The sequence below is a fragment of the Trachurus japonicus genome, chromosome 21 (assembly GCF_045865225.1).
Source record: "Trachurus japonicus isolate A0001 chromosome 21, Traja_1.0".
In the NCBI taxonomy this organism is placed as follows: domain Eukaryota; kingdom Metazoa; phylum Chordata; class Actinopteri; order Carangiformes; family Carangidae; genus Trachurus; species Trachurus japonicus.
In genome coordinates this window covers 36,034,241-36,055,317 of record NC_140927.1, presented here as the reverse complement: position 1 = coordinate 36,055,317, position 21,077 = coordinate 36,034,241, and the positions used below count along the sequence as shown (strand labels likewise).

The following is a 21,077-nucleotide window of genomic DNA, read 5'->3' as shown; positions in this document are numbered from 1 at the left end:
CAAATAAATGAAGTAGTGACCGGTGTAGCTACCAAATAAATGAAGTAGTGACCGGTGTAGCTACCAAATAAATGAAGTAGTGACCGGTGTAGCTACCAAATAAATGAAGTAGTGACCGGTGTAGCTACCAAATAAATGAAGTAGTGACCGGTGTAGCTACCAAATAAATGCAGTAGTGACCGGTGTAGCTACCAAATAAATGAAGTAGTGACCGGTGTAGCTACCAAATAAATGAAGTAGTGACCGGTGTAGCTACTAAATAAATGAAGTAGTGACCGGTGTAGCTACCAAATAAATGCAGTAGTGACCGGTGTAGCTACCAAATAAATGCAGTAGTGACCGGTGTAGCTACCAAATAAATGCAGTAGTGACCGGTGTAGCTACCAAATAAATGCAGTAGTGCAGCAGCCTCAATAAATGTGTCCAGCTGCCAGAGTTGTTCCGGTCGCGGCTTCCACAGACTCCCACAACAAACGTCAGAGCAAATTTCCTAACAAGCGTTATAAACTGACCACAGACTCTGGATAGCGAGGCTAATTTATGTTAGCCCATCTATGGTGTTTTACATTATACGTTAGCATTAAGCTAGCAGACTTTATACTTAGTTGTGACACGTTGTTGTGAATGTTGTTTCAAACTATGTGGGTTTGATTGAACATCTTTGATGCTTAAATATATATATTACCGCTTAATATATTGCTTTACTCCTCCTTTTATGTCGGTACCTATACACCCGTAGGTCTATGCTACACCGGCCGTTACCATGGTTGTATCCATGGTAACTACGCCGGCCGTTACGATCGCGGTCGGAACATTTTAATTACGTGATGTAATATGTCATTAACTGTGCGGCGGAGTAGTGTCAGAAAGTGTTTTTTTATTTGACCAGTGAGTCACTATATTGAATTAACTAGTGAGTAGGGAGGAGGGAAAGAGGGAGTGATTTCGGACACAACCGTTGTCTGTCTTGTTGACCTCAGGAGGGGGCGGAGCTTATGTTGTATGTTGTTGTTGACCTCAGGAGGGGGCGGAGCTTATGTTGTATATTGTTGTTGTCTACCTCAGGAGGGGGCGGAGCTTATGTTGTATATTGTTGTTGTCTACCTCAGGAGGGGGCGGAGCTTATGTTGTATATTGTTGTTGTCTACCTCAGGAGGGGGCGGAGCTTCAGGCCGGCGGGCGGCTCAGCGTGTACGAACGCTCCGGTTTCCACTTCCTCGAGATAAAGGAAGTCTGTGTGGACGACGCAGGAAGTTACACGTGTTCCGTCTCCAACGGCGCCGGGACAGCGACCGCCACCGCCGAGCTGCTCGTCCAGGGTGAGCCGGCCGGCCGACCAATCAGAGCGCAGCGCCGGCCGACCAATCAGAGCGCAGCGTTTTACTTGGTCATGTGTTTGTCTGAAGAGGTGGAATGTTTTCCTGAAGTTCTCCTCATGTTTCTCCTCCACAGGTTCTCCAGCTGAAACCTCCAGGTGAGTCTCAGACATCCAGAACCAGAACCAGGTCCAGGTCGAGATCCAGATCCAGGTCCAGATCCAGATGTCTTTACACTGCACGGTTCAAGTGGCCCAATTCCGATTTTTTCCTCTCAAGTGGCTCAGATCGGATCTGTAACATGAGTCAAGTCAAATCAAGTCACAATTTATTTATAAAGCACACAGTTGACCAAAGTGCTGTACAGCAAAAGCACAACATAGTTGATCACAAACACTACAACAAACAATTAAAACAACACAAGGGATAGTAGTCAATTTAAAACAAATCTAGATTAAAAAGAAAGAATAAAAAGAGTAAAAAGAGAGAGAGAGAGAGGGAAAGAAAGAGAGAATGTGTAAACGGGACAAATGCGCATTGAATCGGATGTTGTCAGATCAGATTCAGCTCCGTTATATGTGGAAATAAATCGGATACAAATCGGATATCTGCCAATGCGTCTGCAGTCTAAACAGACAGATCGGATCTCTCCTGGCAATGCGTGTCATACGTCATCAATGATAATGTTAATTCACGTGGGGCTGAGCTGGACTACTGTGGCCAGCTGTGGTCACTGTCACAGGAGTTACAGTGTTTAATTTTTGTGGTGTCCGTGCATCTGTTTTCTTTTCCCCCCTCACTAGTTCTTGTTTTCATATAGGCCTACAGACAGTAACATTCATTTCTATGCGGATCGATACGAGGGCAAGCGAGGGAGTGTGAAAAAAGAGAGCGCGCGAGATAAACACCAGATTTCACGTTTTCCTACCGGCAAAAACTGAACCGAGCCGATAAGAAACCAAGAGAGGAAAAACAAACAATGTGCACAGATGTGTCCAAGAGGTTTTGTCCCGTCCTCACTACGTGAGGCTCCACACAGCCACTTCACTAACTTTATTTTGTAACGTTCACTTTGTAAGTGACGTGTTGGATATAAACTCTGAACACCAGACTCACCTTCGTTTAAAAATACTATGGAATCATAACATTAAAAAAATCACTGGTTTATTTCCAGCGAGTTGTTTCATGCAGGCACAGCAGGTGTAAATGCAGATTATCAGATATGGATCACTTCTGATAGAACATGTAAATAGACAGTCGAAAAAAATCAGATATAGGCAACAAACTGGAATTGGGCATCAAGCCCTGCAGAGTAAAGACAGCCATAGAGAACTACTGTGAAGGAATGGGAACAGTGTCTCTGTTATGGATCATCTCAGTGATTCCAGGATCCAGTTGTTCTTGTTTAAAACTTTTAATCTGGATCAAAATTATCCAGATTTTTAAATCCTTTGTTTTTCCATCCAGGATCAATAATCAATAATCCATCTTTACTTGATCCCAGTTGGACTGGACCAGTCTGATCCAGATCCTGAGTGTTAATGTGACTGAAGCTGAAGGTCTGTAGACATGGAGACACTCAGACTGGATCCATCTGGTCTGGAGGTTTTAACAGATAAAAAAGACAAATCTACAGTTCATTAGTCTAATACATTGTGAATATTTTTCCATGAGTTTCAAATTCAAACTTCAAATGTCATTTAATTATCCAGTAGATGGGGAGAATTTCTTCTCAGACCCCTTGGTTTTTTGCTACAGCGCCACCTGTCTTGTTGCTAATGGATACAGATAATGTATATGAAATATGGACAATATGGATGGCAGTAGGAACGTGAATCACATTGTTGTTTAATGTCTTAAAAGTTTTTGTTGAAAATGTATCTGAAAAGTGTAACGACCGTTTGACCATAATATGTTTACTACGATAGTCTCATATGCACGTCGTCAAATACAGTATAGTAATATATATGATATTGATCTTTTAGGAAGCTTGCTTGGCCGGCACATTGTGTTGAAGTTAATGAAACCGAGATACTTTTAATACTGTGTGCTTAAATTAAACAGAAATATAATTATAGGTTATGTGTGTGGGCCAACGTGTTCATAAAATATAAAATGTCATACTGTTGTGGAAACGTTGTTCCACACTGTCAGATACATTTTAGACAAAAACTTTTATGACATTAAACGAACAATGTGATTCACGTTCCTACTGCCATCCATGTTGTCCATATTTTGTATCTGTCATATCTGTATCCATTAGCAACAAAACCAATAGCAACCCCATGCAATAGAACATTTAAAAGCATTTAATAGGTTATTTAAAAAGTTTAAAAGTGTTCCAAGCTTCACAAACAATTAGATTTTGGCGTTTTATTTGGATTTTGCCCTCCAGACTGTGCAGTTGCAATTTTATAGTTAACCACTAGGTGGCATTAACGTGCAGGTCTCCAGTCTGCAGCCGTGTACTATTGCCTCCTCCTGCAGGACGGAGACCTCTCACACCAGGACAGTGGACCGAGCTGCTCCCGGTGTTCCCAGTGTTCCCGGTGTTCCCAGTGTTCCCAGTGTTCCCAGTGTTCCCAGCGTTTCCAGCTCCCAGGCAGAGCAGCAGCAGCAGAGCCAGAGCAGAACCTCAGCTGCTCCACCCACTGTAATTATTATCATCATCATTGTTATTCTTTATTTCATCTTGTGATGTATGATAGGTCACCCACAGGTTTCTGTCGACCGCTAATTAATTAATTTGGTAATGATAAATACTATTTATTTATGCTTTTATTTATTTATTTTTGCAATTTTCTGCTTTCCTTTATTTCTGTATTTACTTTTATTCATGTATGTATTTCTGCGTCAGTATACACAGAAATATATACATAAATATGTATAAAAACAGAAATTACACATTACATCACTAGTAGATTTATTTTTGCATTCATTTAGGCATTTAATTATTATTATTATTATTATTATTATCATTATCTATTTCTGTATTTATTTACAATTTACGATGTCAGTTTTGTCCGTCATAGCATTTAAAAATTTTAGTTCTTACTTTTAGAGCTTTAAATGGTCAAGCCCCTTCCTATGTTTCTGAGTTGCTCAAATTTTATAAGCCAACACGTTCCCTTAGATCCTCAAATCCCCCCACACTGATTTTAAATCCAGAGGTGAGCGAGCTTCCAAGCCATAGCCCCCAGACTATGGACTGCTCTGCCACCGTCCATACGCACTTTAAATTCTATTGAGTCTTTTAAAAAGGATCTAAAGACTCTGCTGTTATTACAGGCTTTCAGTTAGGCGTGAGTTTTTTAGGGAATTTTATGTCTTCTGTGTTTTTGTTTGTTTTTTTAATCTTTGTATCTTTCTGTGTACCTGTTTTTAACTGTGTGTCTTTGTTTATTCTGCTGATTTTACTGTGAAGCACTTTGTGAACCCTTTCTGTGAAAAGTGCTATAGAAATAAAATGTACTTACTTACTTAGTTACTTACTAACCATCAGGTCTGTTGTGTCCCGGTCCAGGTCCAGTCTGGTCCCGGTTCTGGTCCCGGTCCGACCGGTCCAGTCCAGCAGACAGCAGCTGCTCCAGACGGCAGCAGGTACAACACACAGATAACGACTGTTAACTGGTTTATACAGCGTGTCCATGACGGCTGAACTAAAACTAACTAATGTCAGTATTATTATTGTAGCTCATCATTATCGTAGCTCACCGTTGACCCAATAAAGGGACAACGAGGAGTTTCTCCGTCGGCAGAACGAAAAATTCCGCGACAATAAAAAAGTCTGATATTAATGTGGATGAATCTACGTTACCACTTGTTAATGGCTCCATTTTCGATAAATCTATGGTTTTGTCTCTATGGTTATTTTGTTATTATTAGTGGTGGTGGAAATGCTGGGCGAGCCGACCAGCGTTTCTTTACTTTCGGTTTCGTGGCGAGTCATGAGAATAACGCCGCCGTATGAATCTCCGTTTATGGTGGGAACTACGACGGTATGTGATCGTCTTCCAACCTCTGACTTTAATTCTTGATGAATGAAAACATGAGTCTGTCTTGCACCGGTCAAAGAATTTCACGGTGCGGAGGCTCATAAATGTAGAGTGAAAACACTTCGCTTTTCCAAAACTCCTCGTTGTCCCTTTAACTGGTTTATACAGTGTGTCCATGACGGCTGAACTAAAACTAACTAATGTAAATATTATTATTGTAGCTCATCGTTGACCCATCAACTAATGTCGGCTAATTATTATATTATATTTTATTTTATTTTGTTTATTTGTAAATTTTCATTCATTGTTCTTTTCTTTCTTCTTCATTGTCATGCATTTTTTTGCATGCAGACTTTTCATCTCTTCTTACCCCCTTCTTTCTTCCCAGGTTTCGGCACCAAAATGTTGCATAACAGAATTAAATTTCTCCAATGAAGACAGACAGACAGATAGTTCCATTGCTTTTGCTTTTTTTTTTTTACTTGCTTTCACACACAGACACAAAACATGAATGACAAACATTTGTAGATTCAGCCCATTGATAACTGCCGGGACCGTAGTAAAGGTGCGCTTGTTTTTAACACCAGAAGAGCTGTAACACAGTGTAGCTACATTAAGAGAACATAGTAAAACAGTGTAAATGTATCTGAGTTCACTGAGGCAAAGCTGTTTATCTGTATAGCCCGTTTTTACCAACAGTTTGTCTCAAAGGTCTTTACACAGCGTCATGACAACGTCCTCTGACCTTTGACCTTTACATCCACTGACTACAAACTGTGTGTGTGTGTGTGTGTGTGTGTGTGTGTGTGTGTGTGCAGGCTGCTCAGGCGGCCGGCGTCGGGCTCAAACCTGCGATTCGAGGCCGTTCCTCTGGACCAGGAGGCCACCGAGGGAGGACAGGTGACCTTCACCTGCCAAGGTCAGTCACAGTCTCATACCCCCTCTTTCTTTCTTTCTTTCTTTCTTTCTTTCTTTCTTTCTTTCTTTCTTTCTTTCTTTCTTTCTTTCTTTCTTTTTACCCCTCTAAAAGAAAGAAAGAAAAGAAACGGTTAATCATGAGCACCCCCCCCCCCTTCAGTCTCGTCCCCGGCCGTTGCCATGGTGACGTGGCTGAGGGACGGGCGGCCGGTGAGGACGGGACCGGGCGTGCAGCAGAGACAGGATGGGACCAGACTGATGCTGACCACGGAGAGAGTGAGACAGGTGGACCAGGGGACGTACCGCTGTCAGCTGAGGACAGCTGAGGGACGGACGGTCCAGTCCAAGACATGGACACTCAGAGTCCTAGGTAAGACCTGTCTGTCTCTACCTGTCTGTCTATCTGTCTATCTATCTATCTATCTATCTATCTATCTATCTATCTAAAAAACTAAGTACTCAGAGCTACCAGACTTTGCTGCTACCAGTTGAAAAGAAAGAAAGAAAGAAAGAAAGAAAGAAAGAAAGGAGTAAAAAGACAGAGAAAGGGTGTAGAAGGTCAGACAGAAAGAAAGAAAAATACAGAGAGAGAGTGGTAGAAAGAAAGAAAGAAAGAAAGGCCACCTGTCTGTCTCCAGCTCCAGGTGAGCTCCAGTGCTGCAGCAGCTCAGTGTGGTGGCAGTGGTGTAGTCTAATGTTTGGTGGGTAAACTGCTTTTTAGGTGGTAAACTGTTCATACTTGTATCACATAGACCGGTGGTTCTCTAACTTTTTTACATCAAGGACCCAAAATGGACACAAATTAGACCACGGACCCCCATTGGACAAAACTTTGAAGCAAACACCAGAAATACACAATCAATGTGTACGTTTAAATTAGGCGTACATTTTTGAAAATAATTCTAGAAAAAAGTGGTAAAAATTCTCACTAAAAAGTTTTACAAAAAAGTTTACAAAAAGTTCTGGTAAAATTTCTCGGAGAAAGCGGTAAAATTTCTAAAAAGAAAAAAAAAGTTCTAACAGTTTTTTGAAGAAACTGGTAACATTTCTCAAAGAAATTTTAGGAAAAGTGGTAAAACATTTTTTTTGAAAGTCAAACAATATTAAAAAAAAATGTTGTAAAGTAAAAAATAGTATATAGTAAAAAGTTTTTCTTTTAACTCATTGAGTGCCAACCACGTAATTTCTCGTTTTTTCGTTCCCATGCGTTGAGTGCCAAAAACGAAATTTTTCGTTTTTTGCTTTTTTTTTAAATTATGAAAATAGACACTTTAATACACATTATATGTAAATTTGGGGACTCTACGACGAGGAGAACTGAAATAGATGACGATCAAAGTCACATGACAGCTCATGATCTGGAAGTTTTTATCATAACTCAGCTTCTGCAAACGGAGTTCTGCATGCAGATGCAGCGCAGCTGCGCCGCAGCTGCTCTGCTCTCACCCGCGAGGCTGCAGCAGCTGGGAGCTGAACCAGGAAGCTCTCAGCCCACTGTCCCGCCCGGTCTTCATCTGGAGCAACACCGTGTCCTCCCCAAAGTCCTCCCGCGGTAAAATCTGATGGTCTCTGGACCAAAGCAGACCGGCACCACCGACCCGTACCACAGACGGACCGCGACCACCGGCGGGACCGGTGTTCGCGAGCCGCTGTGGCCGGCAGAGCCTCACGTTCCGCGGCGAGAGGCTGTGACACGGCACGGTGCGTCTGTGTTATTGTTGTTTAGTGGCGCCCCCCCCGCCCCCGATGGTGGTTTTGTGAATAGAACAACAATTGTTGTGTATATTTATCTTATACGAGCCCTTTGATCCAGAAATGCGAGTGTCTGAAGAGCGACAGGCACAAACAGCGCACCTTTCATAAAAGACGCTCTATCTCCTTTTCTAGAAAAAAAGGAGGGATTTTGGTGAAACCCAGCCATGTTTAGCTTGACTTTTCTCAGGAACGGAGGCACGTAGAAACAAACGGTTTGTGGCCATTTGAAGGATAAAGTTAAACCTTTCAAATGAGCTACAGTATGTGTTGGTGGCAATAATATAGAATACACTATGGCTCTAAAATAAAAAGTCAAATATGGTCTAATTTGCCGGTACACTTGACTAAAACTTTGGAAAGGAGCGCGGCACTCAATGAGTTAAATTGAGAAGAAACTGGTAAAATTACTCAAGAATTCTAGAAAAAGTGGTCAATTTTTTCAAAATACTATAGAAAAATGTGGTAAAATTTCTCAAAAAAAGGGGCAGGGGCAAACAATAAGACAAAAAGTGGTAAAAATTTCTTTTTAAAAAATAGTAAAAAGTAGAACAGAAAATTTGAGAAGAAACTGGTAAAATTTCTCAAAAATATTCTAGGAAAAGAAAAAAAACAATAACTAAAAAAAGTGAAAAAATTCTAGGAAAAAGTGGTAAAATGTCCAGAAAAAGTTGTGGACCCTCTTGAACCCTGTCAACCCTCCCACTTTGCGAACTATTGACATTTACTTTAGTTAGATAGTTTTGTTGTACTGGGTATACTGACGTACACTGCAAAAACTCAAAATCTTTCCAAGAATATTTGTCTCATTTCTAGTCAAAACTAAACTCTTTTCACTCAAAATAAGATTCATCACCTAACAATGAACTTCGGTTCTTGTAATAAGAAAGAAAAACTTGCTCCACTGTCAGATTCTTCTACTTATTTCAAGTGAAAATCTGCTTTAACAAAGTAAAAAGTGCCTAAAAACAAGCTGAGTGTGATGAGTCTTATTTTAAGTAGAATGAGATTTATTTTGACTAGAAATAAGACAAATATTCTTGGTAAGATTTTGAGTTTTTGCAGTGTATTTATGCATTTTCAGTGGTTATACTGAGTAAACCTGAGTATCACATAGACTAGGCCACTGTAGTGTGATGCAGTGAAGGATCCAGTAGAGGGCAGCACACACACTATTACAGACACACACACACACACACACACACACACACACGGAGATAAACCGGGATGGTTTACATTTTCTCTTCTGCAAGTTTCCAAGAACAGTTTTATTATCAAAGCATCAATATTAAACAGAGAGTGAACAAATCTAAATAAGATGGAGGGAACAGAGGTTATGGAGCGTTAGTCACGATAATACGTCTCGCTCTGGTTCTGGTTCTGGTTTATTTCTAGTGTCAGAGGTTTGGTCTGTGAGGAACTGAGCTGGAGGTTAGGAAACTGGTTCGGTACATGTTGGAGAGAGAGCCTGAGGGACTCACTATGACATCACAGATGCATAGATTTATAAAAATGTATTGTACTGTACAAAATATGAATTGTATTGTAATATGTATCAAATCAAATCAAATCAGCTTTATTTATATGGCACTTTTCATACATTGCAGTAACACAAAGTGCCTCACAGAGGATAAAAACAATACAAAACACCTCCCACCCCCACAAAAATACACACAGCTAACACAATTACATACACACTCACGCACATACATAGACATACGGACAGACATACATACCCACACACACACACACACACACACAAACATACACACACCCACACACACACATGTATGTAAATATTTTGTAAATGCTTTGGCAACAACACATTTCTGTTGATGCCAATAAAGCTGTTTGAATTGAGAGACAGAGACAGAGACGCTTTGGCAACTTAGTGCTCGTAACGTTCATGCCAATAAAGCTAATTTGAATTGAATTGAATTGAATTGAATTGAGAGAAAGAGAGACAGAGAGAGGGAGGGAAAGAGGAGAGAGAGAGAGGAGAGAGAGGCTCTGGTGTCGTCTGACTGTTAAACAAATATTAGAGCTGGAACCATATAAAGACAAAACATGCTGCTGCCGCTGCACCGAACACACACACACACACACAGAGAGGCTGAAGCCGACCCAAGAAGGGCATTGAGTGTTGAATCCAGTATCCAGTGTTTCAAGCTCCAGCTGCTCCTCCTCCTCCTCCTCCTCTTCCTCCTCCTCCTCCTCCTCCTCTCCTGTCAGTCAGAGGAGTGATGTTGCCCACTGTTTATTGATCTGTTTGTTGTTGTTTGTTTACTACTGACAGCTCCTGTAAAGCTAATAAACCGACGATGTCTCTGACTGTCCAGGCCACGCCCCCTTTCCACTATACCACGCTCATTCTCCACTAGGCCACGCCCCTCGTCGCCAGGCCACGCCCCTTCCCGTTAGGCCACACCCCCTTTCCGTTAGCCCCGCCCCCTCATCACTAGGCCACGCCCCCTCGGCCTTCACTGTATCTTCCTTCTCTGTCTCTGCCAATCGATTTATGACGCTGATTTTTGATTCATTATAAGTGATGTCACAATTATAGATTTTCCTGGTCAGAGAAACAATCACCGTATTATTACGATTATCACGATTATTATGCATCAGTAATCACAACACTATGAATGTGTAAAATCAAATATAGTCAAAATATAACATTACATTACTCATCTCTAAATATAGGTCCAGTTACTACAGTAATCCCCCGGTGGAAGTGTTTGAAATATTTAAGTCATTAATTGCCATCTATACCAAATGTTTGAGTGTATTTTTTTTATATTACAAATGACACACTAACATTTAAATTCCTACCAATTCCATGTTACGTTAGATAAATGGACCAGTATCCGTGCAGCTTCCTTTACCTTGGCGCCACATCTGCCGATATGGTTCATACATTATCTTTTTCGGAAAGTGACGGTATTTAGGAATCTTTACGATTAATTAATTGTGGCGTTTAATACCGCGATTAATCGTGAAAACAAGTTATCGTGACATCATCCCTACTCATGATTGGTCCTGCTGGAGCATGACAATGACGATGATGATGCTGATGATGATGATGATGATGATGATGATGATGATGATGATGATGATGATGTCATGTTTCCCTCCTCCTATCAGACCGCCCGGAGAGCAGCGCCCGCGTCCAGGTCAAAGGTCAGAGCTGTAAACAACAACAACAACAACAACGTGTGTGTGTGTGTGTGTGTGTAGGCCGTCTCCATGGAAACACTGAGTACGTTTACATGCAGTCAACATTCGGGTTAAAGGGATAGTTCACCCAAAATATAAAAAAATTCACTCATTATCTTCTACTCCCCCTCATGTGGACTAAGGGCTGGGAGAAGTTTCAGAGTCCTCCGTGGCTTCTCTGAGTTACAGGGGGTCTCGGCGTAGCAGTGCATGTCCATATGACGGTTGCTAATGGATACCAACTGTCTTCGTTACAAAAAGACACACCAAAAAACATCCAAATACCTCCATGCTGCTCGTCTGTAATGTCCCTCTTGTACCGTACCGTACCGTAAACTGAGACACTAGGAGCTTCAGCTACAAACAAGCTTAAAATATAGACTTATTTAATTTTTTTCAGAACAATTTCTCATGTCGGGGCTTCAATACCAGACGGACATTACATACGAGCAGCATGGAGGTATTTGGATGTTTTTTGGTGTGTCTTTTTGTTACGAAGACAGTTGGTATCCATTTGCAACCGTCATATGGACATGCATGCAATCCCTTTAAGGTCAATATTCCGGTTTCTGAATGACCCGTTTACATGTGTGAGCAGGCAGAGTTATTCCTGTTTACAATACAATATTAATATTCCTTTCAATGGGGAAATCTTCGGGTTAGAAAAGGAGTAACCCAGGGGTCTTTTTTGGGTTTTTAAAAACCGGAATATGAGCATATTCTGGTTTTCCAAAAGCGTTATTGGTGTTTACATGGCCGTAGCAACCGGTTTATTGCTAATATTCCGTATGTGAAAGAGTTATTGACTGCACGTAAACGCACTCAGTGCCCATCACCAGTCAGCCTGTCAAACACAAACCATCACCACAGCTTTATAAGGAGAGGCAGGAAATCCCCCCAACACACACACACACACACACACACACACACACACACACACACACACACACACACACACACACACACACACACACACACACACACAAAGAAATATCATCAGATTCCCACAGACTGACACACTTGACCCTCAGAGACACATGTCCATGTAGAGTCAGAGCCTTTACATCAGAGACGCCATGTTTACGTCCTCAGACCTCGGACCTCGGTCCAGTCTCTTCAGGTGACCAGGACCAACAGGCCAGTGTTAAGATCCATATGATCCATAAGATCCATATGATCCATAAGATCCATATGATCCATAAGATCCATATGATCCATAAGATCCAGCTCTCAGCTCCTGGTCCTGGTCTCAGTGTGTCACCTTCACACACTGCAAAAACTCAAAATCTTTCCAAGAATATTTGTCTTATTTCTTGTCAAAACTAATCTCTTTCCACTTAAAATAAGACTCATCACCTAAAAATCAACTTGTTTTTAGATCATTTTCACTTGTTTCAAACAAATTTTCACTTGAAATAAGTAGAAAAATCTGACAGTGAAGGGAAGTTTTTTGTACTTGTAATAAGAAAGAAAAACTTGCTCCACTATAAGATTTTTCTACTTATTTCAAGTGAAAATCTGCTTGAAAGAAGTAAAAAGTGTCTAAAAACAAGCTGCTTTTAATGTGATGAGTCTTATTTTAACTCTTTCACGACCATTGACGAATAAACTCGTCACAGCGTGCCGAATGTTCAGGACCGTTGACGAGTTAACTCGTCAAAACCGTTTTTTTGTTTTTTTTTACAGATTATGATAATAGACACTCTCAGAAGTGCATTTTTCTCTGAAACTAGAGGGGGAGCTCCGTTTTTGGAGAAACCAAGCTCTCTCTCGAAACGAAACAAAGTTTTTCGAGGAGCACGTTGGAAAGTCGCTCTTCAACCACGTGAAAACCGTTTGTTTCTAGGTGATGTACAGAGTTTGCTTCGACGTGAGAAAAAAGGTAAACAAATAGCCAAAAACATGTGGTCCGGAGCGGATGTGATGAGCAATTAGTGTGGGTCGTGAAAGAGTTAAATATATTTAGATTTTATTTTTTTTTACTAGAAATAAGACAAATATTCTTGGTGAGAGTTTTTGCAGTGCAGCCTCTGCACTCAGAAACAAGGTGTCCACAAACTTCTGTCCAAACTGCAGAGGGGATGTGTGTGTGTGTGTGTGTGTGTGTGTGTGTGTGTGTGTGTGCGTGTGTGTGTGTGTGTGTGTGTGAGAGAGAGAGAGAGGTCATCAGTCTGATCCCCACTCGTCCTTTTCCATATATGGAGTCTGGGTTTCCTTTTCCCTCTCTTCCAACATCTGTCACTGACACGTGTGTGTGTGTGTGTGTGTGTGTGTGTGTGTTAACGTGTGCACGTGAGTATGAATATACAGTATGTCTGTTCTGTATGAGTGTGTGTGTGTGTGTGTGGTAAACACGCTTTGTTCTGTGTACATATCAGGCATGCCGACGAGGACACACACTAATGTACACATCAGCTCTATATATACACAGAGATTTGTGGCCGTTTTAAATCGGGTCGTTTTCTATATTTTCCCTGTGAACAAGTCAAACCTGTTCTTTACTGTGTGTGTGTGTGTGTGTGTCTGTGTGTGTGTGTGTGTGTGTGTGTGTGTGTGGCGTCCACAGACCTCACAGCTCCATGTAGAGACAGTCAGACTCCTTCTCTCTAGTGTGAAGCACCATGGTGCAGTACAAACTCTGCATGATGCAACTGTGATGAGAAGCTACTGGAGAATATTGACGTGGTTTTACGCCGGGAGACGAGACTTCATCCTCGTTTAGATGAGCTCTCATTCCACGATGAGGACTTATACCCGGGCAAATTCAACTCAGGGGTGTATGTTCCTAACATTTTAGGTCTAAAAGAGGGAATCTGAAGGTCTTCAGTTTAATGTCTCCTGTTTTGCGGTAGTTGTGTCTGTCCCCGCATCGCCATGGCAGCGATGAATGGGAGCGGATTGAAGTTCTGCTGCTGAGGCTGTTTCCATCCCTCAAAGCCACAGACAGCGTCAGATGGAGACTCAAACATGCAGCCAGAAGTTTATTTACTTCAACAAGCCGACATGTTTGTAAAACTAGATCTAATTCAAAGTCTGGCGGAGTCGAGACCCAAGTTGCCGTGCTCGGTGTGTTCATGTGCAGTGGGAAGCTCCCGTTTGTGTCATAAACACAGGAATATCAACTCTTGACTTGCTTCAAGCGTACATTTTTTTCCACAGACAGCGTCAGGTGGCGACTCAAACATGCGCCGAGAAGTTTTTTTTACTTGAAGCAAGTCAAGAGTTGATATTCCTGTGTTTATGACACAAACGGGAGCTTTTCCCACTGCACCTGAACACACCGCGCACGGCAACTTGGGTCTCGCGCGAGACTCCGGGAGACTCTGAATTAGATCTAGTTTTACAAACATGTCGGCTTGCTTGAAGTAGATAAACTTGTCGGTGCATGTTTGAGTCTCCATCTGACGCTGTCTGTGGCTTTGAGGGATGGAAACAGCCTAAGCAGCAGAACTTCAATCCGCTCCCATTCATCGCTGCCATGACGATGCGGGGACAGACACAACTACCTGTTCTATGTACTAGCAATTAAACTGAAAATCTTCAGATTCCTTCTTTTAGACCTAAAATGTTAGGAAAATACAGCCCTGAGTTGAATTTGCCAGGAATTGTCCTTTAATTGAATGGCACCACTTTGATGAGAAGTGGTACCGTTACAATATTCTCCGCTACCGATTCTCACAACAGTCCACTTCTCATTTCAAATTCAAAATTCAAATTCAAATTTTATTTATTTATATGGCACCTTTCATGCTAAAAGCAGCAGAAAGTTCCTCCCAGAGGCTAAAAACAATCACCATCGAAACTGCAGCACTGTCACTACCCGATTTGTGACAGCTACGTACGGCAACTCCACTTGGACAAACTTAGTTGAATTGACTTGGGATCGCTGCCCTATGTGAGTCGCCAGAGACGGTTTATCTTTTTATTTAAAAGGAAAAAAAACTTTCTTAGTAATGTAAATTGAGGGTTGGTTGTGGTGGTATGAAAACAGGAACAGAGGCGACTTTTAGTGTTTACTCTCGTCTTTTCTCGCCGGCCTCATCACCACGACAACCACAAACAATCACAACTACCACAACACGGCTGTCTTGTGACGGACATCCGCGGTAGGCTACAACATGTCAGTTACACAGACTGTCACTTACAAAAAAAAATCATTTTCACAGTACCGTATTTTAAATGTACAGAACTTTAAGCAGACTTCCACTTGTACGTAAATCTGGCAGCGCCCTAATGAAGTTTGTCCAAGTGGAGTTGCCGTAGACAGCAGTCAAAGATGGCAGCCGGTCTATGCGCAGACCAGTATTGTCACAAATCGGGCAGCGATGCAAATCGGGTAGTGACAATACCAGGGTGCCATTCCGAACGTTTACTTTAATGTGTCGGAATGCCGGCCCTTAATTATTTATGAAAAAGGGGTGCCATTCCGACCCTGAAAAAAGTCCACCATTAAAAGGTTTAACACACTGGGTACACACACTGCAGCGAATGCTTTGGTAGCACAGTGGTTAGAGCATCTGCCTCCGATGTGGGAGATCAGGGTTCGACTCCCGGAGGAGCTGCATATTAGCAGAGACTTTCTTGGCCTCTACCTGATCTTTTTACTAAACTTAACCAACTCCTTTCTACATTGCCTAAACCCAACCAAAGCACAGAGCAAGGACATTTATTTTTCAGCAGGAGCGCCGCGGCTGCATCAGACTCGCACCTGGGTGAAACTTTGGAGGGGGATGGGGGCGCTGTCCCCCGTGGCGCGATCGTGTCAAGCCGGGCAGGAAGTCAAACCACGAGAGAATCCGGTCAATTTTCAAAATAAAACACATTCGGAACAGCAGCCCCTCGGAAGGAATTTTCGGACTGGCGGACCGTCGGAATGGCGGTCCGTCGCCCCCCAGTGACACGCACCTCTCCAAATATGGAAAGCAGACTCCACCTACAATCGAAGATGGCGGCGCAGTTCAAACCCCCGTAGTAGCGGCACAAAACAGACTCCCCCAAACCAACGGCTGACGTCACGGTGCTACGGCCATTCTCATCCACATGTTGGAAGTGTTGTTGGATGACTGTGTAGTGTGTAGATCCATGCACACTGTGTGTGTGTGTCTGTGTGTGTGTGTGTGTGTGTGTGTGTGTGTGTGTGTGAACCTCCTCCACTGACCATCGTGTGATGTCACAGGCCGACTGCAGGGCCAGAGGTCAGAGGTCACGGAGGCTCCGCGCTTCGTCAGCCGCCTGAAGGACCTGAAGGTGATGGACGGCAGCACGGTCGCCATGACGGTGGAGCTGACGGGTAGGACCGCACGGTGTGTGTGTGTCTGTGTGTGTGTGTGTGTGTGTGTGTGTGTCTGTGTGTGTGTGAGAGAGAGAGAGAGACAGAGAGAGAGAGAGAGAGAGAGAGAGAGAACAGTGGTATTTCCTGTCAGATCTCCAGGGAGATGGTGGAGATGAGATGAGGACACACCGAGTCCTAACTCTTCATTTCCTCTGTGTGTGTGTGTGTGTGTGTGTGTGTGTGTTTGTGTGTGTGTGTGTGTGTGTGTGTGTGTGTGCACGTGCATGTTTGTGTGTGTGTGTGTGTGTGTGTGTGTGTGTGTGTGCATGTTTGTTGATGTTGATGTGTTGAACTCAGAGCCGTTCATCCTTAAAAAGAACCCAAGTCAATGTAATGTCCTCAGTAGTGATGGAAACACAACCCTGTGTGTGTGTGTGTGTGTGCGTGCGTGTGTGTGTGCGTGCGTGTGTGTGTGTGTGTGTGTGTGTTACATAATGAGTTTCCACAGAGGCTTTTCTCCATATAAGCTGTGAGGAGTTTTGCTGCTGTCACTCAGTCGTTCCTTCAGCGTCAGACGGTCGACCTGCTGCTGCTGCTGCTGCTGCTGCTGCTGCTGCTGCTGCTGCTGCTGCTGCTGCTGCTGCTGCTCTCTGTATTGATCATTAATGATCACTGATCATTGACAGTGAAGAGTGTGAACATGTTCATCACAGCAGCTGCTCCCATGGTTTTCTTCTCCTCCTTTCCTTTCTTCCTCTCCTCCCTCCTCTTCTCTTCTTTCCTTCTCTCCTCCTTCCTTCTCATCCTCTCCTCCCTCCTTCCTCTTTCTTCCCTCTCTTCTCCTCTTCCTCCCTCCTCCCCTTTGTTCCTCTCCTTCTTCCTCTCCTCCCTCCTCTTCTCTTCCTTCCTTCTCTCCTCTTTCCTCCTCCTCCCTCCTCCTACTCTCCTTTCTTCCTCCTGCCTTCTCTCCTCCTTCCTCCTCTCCTCTTCCCCCCACCCTCCTCCCTCCTCCCTCCTCCTTCCTTCTTTCCTCCTCTCCTCTTCTTCTCCTCCTTCTCTCCTCTTTCCTCTTCCCTCCTCCTCCTCTCCTTTCTGTTGGCAGCAGCAGTGACTTGTTCTGACCCATTAGAGTCCGATGAGGGACGAACCAGCAACCAGAACTGCTCAGCCTTCATCGTGTGTGATGAAGATGATGTCATGATGATGTCATGATGATCCATCATCCATTTAGACTTGCACTCTATCTATTTAAACTTGCACTTTATACCAGGCACTTTACAGATCACATGCACTTTATGTTTAGGTATGAATGTGTAGTGAACCACTGTATAATTCTTGTGTATTTCTGTCTGTTTGTGTGTTACCTGCCAAGGGACTACGGATGCAAATTAGCAAGTTGCTAACTCTGATGCATTTACATCTGTACACCCGTACGGATGTTCATTAATGTGTATTGGGCCTTTTAAATAAATAAATGAATAAATGACGTCCTGTCCTCCCCTGCAGGCCACCCCCCCCCTGAGGTGCTGTGGCTCCATGACGACCAGGAGGTGCTGGAGTCGGAGGACTTCCGGCTGCTGCGGGACCAGAGCCGCGTCACGCTGCTGATCCAGGAGGTGTTTCCTGAGGACACGGGAACCTACTGCTGCCGGGCCCGGAACCAGCACGGACAGGACCAGACCCAGGCTCGGCTCACCGTGGAGGGTCAGCACCGCTCTACTCGCCAGATCTCTGTTATGCACCGAGTTAGGCTGCGTTCAAGACAACTCGGAAGTCGGAAAAAAAACGAGCTCAGAGTTGTCAAAAACGAATTGAACGGCCTCAAACTCGGAAAGTACAGGTCAGAAACTCTGGTATCATATCAGAGCTCCGACTTTCCGACCTGACGTCACGACAACATCAAAACATGGCGTCATGCCCTTGTCTTAAACGGTTGAGATGAGAATATGCACAGGCTTAAACGGTTAGAATTTCAAAATTTTAAGTTATTTGTTGAGGTTTTAATGCATATTCTTTGTGTATTATTGCAGTAGCCTATATGAAACCCGTTTATATTAAAGCAGAAGTAAGCAATCCGGTGGTTTTGGCTAACTTCCGGTCAGCCGATGGAGTTAGCAGTCCCCGCCCTCGTACTTGTATGTGACGGAAATAAGGTTTAACTGTTATCAAGGCTGTAACATTATGTGTGCACTCATCTGCAGCGTCTCCTCTCTGCTATGAGCCACAATACGCCAAACTTCCTTCAGATTTCCATGTTTTTTTTCTCCCGAGTTCCTGCAGTGTGAACGCAATGATGTCGGAAGTCAGAAACCTCCGAGTTGTTTTGAACGCAGCATTAGTCCATTAGTTCTGGTTCTGGTTCTGGTTCTGGTTCTTCTGTCACTCACACTGCTGCTGCTTCCTCCTCTGCAGAGCCTCAGGACGGGGTGCAGCCCTGGTTCATCACCAGACCCAAACCGGCGAGCGGCGCCGTGGGCCGCCACGTCCTCCTGTCCTGCGCCATCGCCGGAGACCCGTTCCCCCAGTTCTCCTGGACCGGGCCGGACCAGAACCGGCCGCTGAGCTCCGGAGGAGACTACGAGCTGCTGCAGAAGGAGGACGTGGTCTCTCTGCTCATCAGGTAGACTCCGGTCTGGAGACCTGGTGTAGGGCTGTTCGATTAATCGATTTAAAATCGTAATCACGATTATTTGGCATCGTAAAGATCGATTTTTTACTTTAATTAGGGTAATGACTGCTGCCTCCTTCCTCCCATCACGCTCTCCCCACACACTGTAAACAAGCATGTTGGCATTTTGCTAAGACCAGTGAAGGAAGATAGATAGATAGATAGATAGATAGATAGATAGATAGATAGATAGATAGATAGATAGATAGATAGATAGATAGATAGACAGATAGATAGATAGATAGATAGATAGATAGATAGATAGATAGACAGACAGATAGACAGACAGATAGATAGACAGACAGACAGATAATTTTTTTTTTACAATTAGACTCTAGGTCCATTTAAAAAGACACAAACAGCACACAAAATAGTTTTTCATTTAACAAAATCGTAATCGTAATGGGAATTCGATTTTTCAGAGAAGAAAAATCGAGATTTTTTATTTTTGGGCAAAATCGAACAGCCCTAACCTGGTGCACTGACTCCTCTCCCTCCTCCTCCTCCTCCCCCTCTCCCTCCTCCTCCTCCTCCCCCTCTTCCCCCTCTCCTCCTCCTCCTCCTCCTCCTCTTCCTCCTCCTCCTCCTCCTCCCCCTCTTCCTCCTCTCCTCCTCCTCCTCTCTCTTCCTCCTCCTCCTCCCCCCCCTCAGGAGAGTGCAGAAGCATCACGCTGGAGACTACGTGGTCGAGCTGAGGTGAGACGTTGTCATGTTGATGTTGATGTTTGTGCAGCAGCTGCAGTCGACGCTTTAATCCTCCATGTTTGTGTTTGGACATGAAGCCAGGATTAATCCCCCCCTCCCCCCTCCCCCATACATAAATCCATACATAATCTATTCAGCCAACTCTTCCCATAATGCATCACTCCACCATCATCATATTTATCATATTTGTCTGTGCTGAGTTTCAACCTTAGAACATCATCATCATCATCATGTGTCAGAGACCTTCCAACACTTCATTACATCACATTGTATTATTATGGTCTGTCAGGAACTCCGTGGGGGCGTGTGCTGCTGTGGCCAGACTGACTGTGACTGATGGAGACAGCGACGGGACGAGAGGACGGACAGCACCGGAGACCAGGTGAGACCAGATCCACCTGTGTCTCAATTCAAATTTTTCCATGAGTTCACTAGTACTAGTTTACTATCTACACTATGTTCTAGTTAACTATCTACACTATGTACTAGTTAACTACACTTACTGGTGGAAAACATTTGTCTTCCCATATGTTGATTTACATATTCTAATCTGCTACGTAGACACGACGGGGATCATTGAGGGTGGAAGTGTCCATCCTTCCACACCGTTGGACCGTTCTGAGTGAAACCATCCAGGTTCTTCCAGTTCACTGTGTTTTGACTTACTTGTGAATTGAGACGCACTTTCACACTCAACACTGGACTTAGGTCTTTATCTCAGGGTCCAACACATGAGGACCTCTGGTCTCTGGTCTCTGGAGGATCTGGAGTCCAAGCAGACAACAGCCTGAGCCCCCATGGTCCTGAACCATTAGAGCTGAGCAGCAGATCAGACAGACCTTCACAGACCTCAAGAGACCTTTACAGACCTTTACAGACCTTTACAGACCTCCACAGACCTTTACAGACCTCCAGAGACCTTTACAGAACTTTACAGACCTCCACAGACCTTTACAGACCTTTACAGACCTCCACAGACCTTTACAGACCTCCACAGACCTTTACAGACCTCCACAGACCTTTACAGACCTTTACAGACCCCCAGAGACCTTTACAGACCTCCACAGACCTTTACAGACCTTCACAGACCTCTACAGACCTCCACAGACCTTTACAGACCTCCACAGACCTTTACAGACCTCCACAGACCTTTACAGACCTCCACAGACCTTTACAGACCTCTACAGACCTCCACAGACCTTTACGGACCTTTACAGATCTCCACAGACCTTTACAGA

General features: G+C 43.6%; 1 protein-coding gene across 4 annotated transcripts in view; it reads left to right on the top strand.

The window, feature by feature from the left end:
• Positions 1-21,077, top strand: part of LOC146965728 (myosin light chain kinase, smooth muscle-like) — a 56,657-nt gene that overhangs the window by 6,189 nt on the left and 29,391 nt on the right. For 2 of the 4 annotated variants that reach the window (XM_085766173.1, XM_085766171.1), the window contains exons 5-15: positions 1,154-1,319; positions 1,453-1,474; positions 3,804-3,969; positions 4,819-4,916; positions 6,130-6,230; positions 6,390-6,599; positions 16,371-16,484; positions 17,973-18,170; positions 18,879-19,086; positions 19,786-19,830; positions 20,129-20,221. In XM_085766173.1, the coding sequence (XP_085622299.1) occupies positions 1,154-1,319; positions 1,453-1,474; positions 3,804-3,969; positions 4,819-4,916; positions 6,130-6,230; positions 6,390-6,599; positions 16,371-16,484; positions 17,973-18,170; positions 18,879-19,086; positions 19,786-19,830; positions 20,129-20,221 (1,421 nt within the window). The remainder of the gene's footprint in view (positions 1-1,153; positions 1,320-1,452; positions 1,475-3,803; positions 3,970-4,818; positions 4,917-6,129; positions 6,231-6,389; positions 6,600-16,370; positions 16,485-17,972; positions 18,171-18,878; positions 19,087-19,785; positions 19,831-20,128; positions 20,222-21,077) is intronic. The other 2 variants (XM_085766174.1, XM_085766172.1) reach the window with 2 other exon arrangements.